We start from the raw sequence: 8,328 nt of genomic DNA, 5'->3' as shown, positions 1-8,328 counted from the left end.
TCAGTTATGAAGCTCCAAAGCTTGGTTTCTTCATGAATTTGAGCTTCAACTTGCTTTACCATGAACTATACAAAGATCTCCCTCATTTTGGTTTGCTTTGGTGATAAAAAAGCTATGAAAAACACCAAAACTTAACACAATTTGATTAGAAACGATTGCAAGGGTCCTTAACATGCCAATTGAGTTAAAAGGTGATAACTACTACTAAAAAGTGTTTAAAAGAGTTAATTACCAGCTATAAAATAACACTTTTTGAGTAGTAATCACTCCCCCCAATTGACATATTGCTAGTCCCTTAGCAATGAAGGAGAGAAAAATAAAAATAAACAGTACTATAATTTACAACATCATGCTGATCACTCCAAAAAATTTCAAGTGGCATGATGATCATACTCTCACATGGAACATTAAAGATATAAAACTCAAACTTCAACAAGAGTTATCAAATAACTTGCCTAATCACAATTCATAAAGAGAAGACATTATGCATATTTAAGCTTTAAAAGAATTTCCACTCCCAAAGGGTCAATCCTTACTCTTCCACAAAAATATGAGTGTTACTTATTAGTTTCCGAATATAGTATGCTGAACTAATCTCTCCCCCCAACCTAGCTCTTTTTCAAATCTTAGCAAACTGACAACCTCCAATAGGCTAAGAACGCACCTAATTTATTTCACACCTTTTTTTTTTTTCTTGTAGGAGTACAAAGCTTAAAGGTATTCTTTTCTAAATTGTCCATGTAATGGGGGTCCATCAATGACTCCCAACCAATTAAGTTTAGGGCATCAAGCTTCAAGGATCTTTCGACCATTAACTCCTCGAATTTTACCTCGGACTTTTGAGATTGGAATTCAATACCCAAGCATCTATAGTATGTTAAACTCCACCTATTCACCCTTGTAACGAGCATTGAGGTCGGTGACTCCCAACCAATGAAGGCTTAGGGCACTAGGTTTTAAATATTTTCACCATATACCCCTCAAACCTTGCTCGGGTTTCAAGGCAAGTAAAACATTTTTTTTTCTTTCTTCTTTTTCTTCTCTTTTCAAAGGCTCCTTGGCCTATTCTAAGGTGTCCCAACACTATTAAAATGAGGTCAAAGGTACCAAGTCTAAAATTTCCTAAGTCAAGGGGTGAAATAGTTTTTCATCTTATAATCGGAACCTAGTGTGCACAGTGTGTGGTAAGCTTAAAGTGGAAGAAATAAGGTTGAATTCAATAGAAGTTTCAACAATTCATCAACTTTAATAAGCATAATACAAACTCTAAGTCAAGTAAAAAGACAAAAATTCAATTTCTCCCATTTCATTTTGAGAATTTTCCTTGATAACTATGAAGAGTATTCAAAAAAAAAAATTTAAATTTAAACTTAAACAAAAAGTAACTAAATTACCATTTATAACCTAGCATTATAAACAATACTTCCTTCCTTAACTCCCCCCAACCATACTGAACATTGCCTTCAATGTTTGAAGAGTAATTGAAAATAAAGAGAGGAAGTGGTACCTCTTGAGTGGAATAGAGTCTGAATTGTATATAAGAAACCACATGATTCAAAAAACAACAAAAAAAATAATGAGTAGAGGAAATAAATAAAAATATGCCAAGTATACTAAAAAATGATGGATATGTATTACTTTAAGAAAGTACAATATGAAATATGCACAAGTAATACATCAAATCCCAGTATATTAAACATAAAAAACATAGGATTAACAGTTCTACTATAATAAGTAAATACAAAAAGTAGATAGATGATCAGGTAGTGGTGGGAGGATCATGTGGAGACGATGGCTCTGCTATGGTCTCCTAAGTGCTCTGGATAGGAGTCTTAACCTCTGCTGTAGTAGTCTCCTTATAAGGCATAGTCTGCTCTACTGAAGTAGCCTCCTTAGATGGAATAGCTTGCTTGGCTGGAGTAGCCTCCTCAGATGGAGTTGTAAGCTCTGATGGGCCAGGCATATCATGCTCAAGTGGTGGCAGAATACCCAAATGCTGCTGTATTTGACTAAGAATGATAGTATGCTGGGTTTGCATGGCAATAAGCTGATCCTGATGTGCACGTATGACTGCCATCTACTGGAAGAAAGCACCTTGAGTGGTGCTCAATGTATGCAATGTATGACATAGGCCTTTAAACTCTGAAGTGGATATGGTGATAGAGGACTCAGATGGAGGAGGTGTTGATGTGGCTGGTACAATTGGTGGAGCTTTAGGAGTGGTAGGAAGAGCAGAATATGTAGCCTCAGGCGTGGGCACTATAGAAGGTGCTACAAGGGCAGGTGGTATGATCTCTGTAGGTATCTTAGCCTGCTGTGCCTGTGGTGGCTGCTCATCCTGTGGTGGCTCTGGAGGTGTTGGCATATCTGGGGCTCTTGGAGGTGCAACATAGGCCGTTAAATGATTCCATTTGTCGAGAGTGAATAGCTCTCGGCAAATGCAGCGGCGCTCAAGCTGAGGCTCTGAAGAATAGCCCAAATGTTCTAATATCTGACAGAGCAGCCTGGGAAAAAGTAATGGAATGACATCTGCTCTCTAGAGCTTCTTCTTGTGGACCTTCTCTTCAAAGTGGAGAAGAGAGGTCATAATCAAATGATGAGGGCCAAAGTAGAAACCCTATGATATCCGGAATAAAGCCTCTAATATAGCTCATCTCTTCTGCACCATATGCTGAAGTGGAAATATGTTGAAGCGCAACACCACTTCTACAAGGAGCATCCCAGGTGGAAGCTCCTTCTTAAGCAGAAATAAGCATGTAGAGGTCCCCCTGGACAATATACGAACCATGTCCCTTTGAGAAAAATAAGACCACTCTCTAAAATATGCTAGACTCACAGGCTCATATGGAATATGCAGGGCCTCTGCAATGTGTTTAGCTCCAAGGATACCATAGCGTCTATCAATAGTGAAGTGGATGACATTAGGATTCCAGACACGATGAGTAGTCATAGACTGATAGAAGTCTAGTGCTAGTTTGGGATAGAAGAAGTCCCTAGGAGTCATCAGGTGCTCCAAATGGTATCTCTGCAGTAGGCGGAATGAATCTCTAAGCTCCGACTATTGTCTGAAAGTCTCCATATCAAAACATAGCTCGGAATGGAATGGCCTGGCTTTGCAATCCAAATTTCTCTCAATAGGTGGCTGTGTATAGGTCACCTGATAATTGCTTCTGGAGTCATCCCAGAAGGAATCTGAGACTCTATAGCAGACGACTGAGGCTTTGGAGGTGTAGATGACTCTCCTGGGCCTGAAACTTTGGCTTTCTTTGTAGGAGGGCGACGAATTGATCTCTTGGGGCAAAAAGTGCTTGCTCCAGGTGTAGTGGGTGGTCTCCTCGTCTCATACATGTGCAGAGGAGGGTTAGATGGCACTTCACCCTCAGAAGGTGGAATGGCAAGGGCTTGTGGGGCCTCAGATGTGGAATCCCGTGTAGGTAAAGCTCTTGGCCTTGGATTGCGAGTTGATGGAGACGCGACATGGGCTCCTCTTATCTTGGCCATGACTGAAATAGAGAGGAATTGCTTGGCTTGTGTTCCATAGGGTGCGTGTTGGGTGCGCAGAGGTGCTTCCTCTTTAGACCCATGACCTCAGGGCTTCCAATGGAGGAAATGCTCTGGAATTTGGGGCTTCGCAACTTGATAAGGCTTTTTCACAACTTGAAATGGCTGTGCGAAATGAAAATGGAAGAAATTAGGGGTTTAAATATGGATTTAAACGACAGTTGACATTTTTTCAAGTTCCTTGGAATTTGCAAGTTGATTTGCAGGCTATGAAAATGGAAAATGAACTTACGAAATGTCACATGTGTACCTGGAGGTGCTTTCGCAAGCTGCGAAAATTTTTGCAAGTTGAATAGTGGACTTGCGAATTTGAGCTTTGAGGATTTCGCAAGTTGGCCCCCCATTTTCGCAAGTTGGAATTTCAACTTACGAAATTTTCGCAAGTTGAAATATTGCTCTGTTTTTCAGGTTTTTTCTCATTCTTTGGTTCTTTAAGGCTTTTCTCCAATTCCTTTAAAGTTTCTCCTAATTTTGATCATCCAAAAAGTCTAAGTTAGATCAAAATAAAATAAATTAAAGCTAGAATTAAAATTAAAACAAATAATAAAAAAATTGAAACAAAAAACATGGACTTTGGTTAGTCTTCAGAAAGACTAAGTCCATCTACCCCTTTTTGGTTAAGATTTCTGTGGCTCAAAGAGATTGACTTCCTCCTTGTCTTGATTGAAAGGCTCCATGAATGGCTTGAGACGGTGGCCATTGACTTTGAAAGTGTCCGTGCTGTTGGAATTGAGTAGTTCCACTACTCCATTGGAATGCACTTGGTGAATAATGAAAGGGCCTATCCCCCTTGATTTTAGCTTTCCTGGAAATATGTGGAGTGATTACTACTCAAAAAGTGATATTTGATAGCTTGTAATTAACTATTTTAAACACTTTTGAGTAGTAGTTATCACCTTTTAACCCAATTAACATGTTAAGGACCCTTGCAATCAATTCTAATCAAATTGTGTTAAGTTTTGGTGCTTTGATAGTTTTTTGATCACCAAAGCAATCCGAGATTGAGGAAAGTTCTTTGGAATCCATGGCAAAGCAATGGAAAGCTCAGAAACATGAAGAACCGAAGTTTTGAAGTCCTTTGCCATAAGCAAATCCGGAATGCAAGGAGTGTGGGATCCTCCCTAAAAAATGCCACGTGGCTCTCTCTCCCTTGCACACGCAGACGGTCCCCCTTGCGACGCGCAGCATAGCTCATTCCACCCGGGGAAGAATTCTGTCCGGTCGACGTTCCACCTTTTTCAGATATCTCTTATCCGGAATTCTGTCCGACCGACGTTCCACCTACTCTGGATATCTCACATCCTGAATTCTGTCCGACCGACGTTCCACCTTCTCCGGATATCTCACATTCGGAATTCTGTCCTACTGACGTTCCACCTTCTCCGGATATTTCACATCCGGCGCCTGACTCCGACGGGAGAGGAGGGCGTTTCAACTTTCTCGGTCAGACATGTCCAGATCCTTTGATAGCGCTTACCTGGAGAGTTTTTTTTCGAAACTCAGGAAGTCAACAATCCAATGCTTCAAATGGTGCGCAATTCGGAGTTGAAATGAGGGAGTTACAGCCATTGGAAGCCGATCACTCCCAATTGAAGGCAGAATGTTGCACGACTGCGAAATTAGCCTTTGGCTGCGAAAATGATGTCCTTTTGCTGCGAAATTTCACGGCCCTCTTGCACGCACAACTGCGGTGTTCTCCTGAAGCTTCCCGATATTTGCGACCGACATTTTGAGATATTTTGCTTTAGATATTTGATGTCTAAATCCCCAAACTCTCCTTGTAACCCACCAATCTAGGATTCCTTAGTCTTTAAGTAAGAACAAAGGGTGAATAACCTCTTATATATAGTTTGTAATTTTCTTTACACATCATATATCATCATGTAATCCGACGAGAGGAAGATATATAAAATACAGAGCACTTGCTCTGCTTTTCATATATATTTTTGTTTTCTCGTTAGTTTTCTTTCTAGCCAATCAAACTCTAAGGATTTTTCCTCAGAGGATGAGAGGCTAGGCTCTTTGTCTCTTGGAGTGAAGAAAGCCGGGTAAGTTCCCTTATGCATAAATTGGAAGTTTTGTTGTTTTAGTTTTTAATGAAGAGAAAGTGTGACCCGTTAATGGTTTTTATCTTTTTAGTTAACTTAAAACACCTCTAAATCACCTGGGCCAACACTTGGTAAGGCAAGTGGTCTCCGTCCATTGAGATGCACTAGTTTATCTCTTGCGAGCCTTTGGGAGGTGGTTTGAAGGTAGGATTTTCTAGAATAGCCAACACTTGGTAAGCTTTTGGACTCTTAGGAGACATCCATTAGTTATCTCTTGCGAGCTTTTGACGGGTAATCCAAGGTTAAGGATCACCTTGAATGGCAAATGCTAGGTGAGAGGCACGAGCCATTGCAAGATGCATCAGTGAGAGGGATTTAGTGTTTGAACCCATTAAGGGGAAGCATCTGTACCACACCGATTAGAGAATTAACTATATGTTAATTCTCTAATGCGAGGAAAAGAAACAAGTGACCGGAACTCCCTTTTTGTATAAGGAACCTGAGCCTAGTGATCTAAATTCCAAGAAACACTTTTCTTTGTAATTAAAATCAGTTACTATTTTTGGTTAGCTTAAAACCAATCCTTTTTCAACCAAAGATTATGTTTTCTTTTAAAGCTAACCTTGAAATGAAAAGACACCAATTCAACTTTGAATTAATATCAATTGTGAAGTGAAAACCCATCCCAGTGAACGACCCTAGAGCCACTATGCTATGCTAGCTAAGGCTATCCTAGTACATGGTGTAATAGGTTATAAATTTTGTTGATTACTCCCTTCTGAGAACCATAATCAAGGGACACCAGCTGGACACGTATCAAATGGCACCACTATCAGGGACCATTGAGAGGACGTGAATCAGCTGAGACACCAATTGGGAACGAATCATGGAGCCTAGAGTCATAGAGTAAGACTCTTTTTCCCTTTTGAAATTTTTTGTTGGAGATTAACTGATCATGCCACCTCTTCATCCTCTGTTTTGCAATTTTGGAATTGATGTAGGCATCATTTCTCAATTCATCCATCTCATTAAAGTCTAAGCACCTCTTCATCCCGGCTCTGTTCAAGTCCATGTTTAGCTTCTTAATTGTCCACCAAACCTTGTATTCAACTTCCACAGGGAGATGATGCCCATAGTGATCATGGAGCTTAACAGACCAATCTCTTCTGCTCGTGTTCAACACCTTCATCAATATATTCTTGATTTCCCTGTTTGCTAACTCAACTTGCCCAGAATTATGAGGGTGGTAAGGTGTAGCTACTTTGTGCTTCACCCCATACTTGGTTAAGAGAGTTTCAAAAGGCTTGTTGCAAAAATGAGTACCTCCATCATTGATTATGGCCTTGGGCACCCCAAATCTTGAGAAGATGTTCTCTTTGAGAAACTTGAGAACAACTCTGTGGTCATTGTGTTTACATAGGATTGCCTCAACCCATTTAGAAACATAGTCTACCCCCACCAAAATATAAGAGTTACCAAAAGACATAGGAAAAGGTCCTATGAAGTCAATGCCCCAAACATCGAAAAGATTAACTATTAAAATGGGGTTCATAGGCATTTGGTTCCTACGTGTTAACTTTCCAAGCCTTTGGCATCTATCACAGCTCCTGCACATGGTGTGAGCATCTTTGAAAATTGATGGCCAACTGAAACCTGATTGCAACACCTTCATGGCTGTTTTCTGATAGGCAAAGTGGCCTCCACATGTGCTTTCATGGAAATGACTGAGGATCCCTTGTTGCTCTTGTTCAGGGACACACTTCCTTATTATTTGATCTGCACAATACTTGAAAAGAAAAGGTTCTTCCCAATTGTAGGCATGAATTTTTGCAAAGAAGTGCTTCCTATCTTGTGCTTTCCATTCACTTGGAACTTTACCAGTAACTAGATAGTTAGCAATATGAGCATACCAAGGAGCATCTTCTAACAACATGAGTGACTCATCCGGAAAATCATCATTAATAGGCAAACCATGGGAATTATGCGCTATAGCTAGCCTTGAAAGGTGGTCAACTACCACATTCTTCACTCCTTTCTTGTCTTTGATTTGGAGATTGAACTCTTGTAGTAAGACAATCCATCTAATCAACCTTGCTTTTGCATCTTGCTTTGTCAATAAGTACTTCAAAGTTGAGTGGTCAGTGAAAACCACAATGAAAAACCCTACCAGATAAGCACAAAATTTGTCCAAGGCAAAAACTATAGCCAACAATTCTTTCTCTGTGGTTGTGTAGTTTCTTTGTGCTTCGTTCAATGTTTTGCTTGCATAGTAGATCACATAGGGCTTTCCATCCTCTCTTTGACTAAGAACAGCTCCTATAGCAAAGTCACTGGCATCACACATCACTTCAAAAGGTAGTTGCTAGTTAGGAGCCCTCACTATTGGAGCGGTTGTCAAGAACTGCTTCAGTTGATCAAAATTCTTTTGACATCTCTCATGCCATACAAATTTAGTATCCTTCACCAATAGTTCACAAAGAGGCTTTGAAAGTTGAGAGAAATCTTTAATAAACCTCTTGTAGAACCCAGCATGGCCAAGGAATTGCCTTACTCCTTTTATAGTTGTTAGGGATGGCAATTTGACAATAAGTTCCACCTTTTCTTTATCAACTTCAATGCCTTTCTTGGGGATGATGTGGCCAAGGACAATTCCTTGATGTACCATAAAATGGAATTTCTCCCAATTAAGCACTAAGTCCTTTTCAATGCATCGATTCAA

At 40.0% G+C, this 8,328-nt stretch overlaps 1 protein-coding gene across 1 annotated transcript; it reads right to left on the bottom strand.

The window, feature by feature from the left end:
• Positions 1–1,810: 1,810 nt before the first annotated feature.
• Positions 1,811–3,501, bottom strand: LOC117910968 (WAS/WASL-interacting protein family member 3-like). Its single transcript, XM_034825143.1, has 4 exons — positions 3,158–3,501; positions 2,837–2,897; positions 2,201–2,491; positions 1,811–2,053 (listed from the first exon to the last, which is right to left on the bottom strand). The coding sequence occupies exons 1-4, from the start codon at positions 3,499–3,501 to the stop codon at positions 1,811–1,813; spliced, it is 939 nt and encodes a 312-aa protein (XP_034681034.1).
• Positions 3,502–8,328: the final 4,827 nt, after the last annotated feature.

The sequence above is a fragment of the Vitis riparia genome, chromosome 3 (genome assembly GCF_004353265.1).
Source record: "Vitis riparia cultivar Riparia Gloire de Montpellier isolate 1030 chromosome 3, EGFV_Vit.rip_1.0, whole genome shotgun sequence".
NCBI classification, from domain to species: Eukaryota; Viridiplantae; Streptophyta; class Magnoliopsida; order Vitales; family Vitaceae; genus Vitis; species Vitis riparia.
This window is presented reverse-complemented; position numbering and strand designations above follow the sequence as displayed.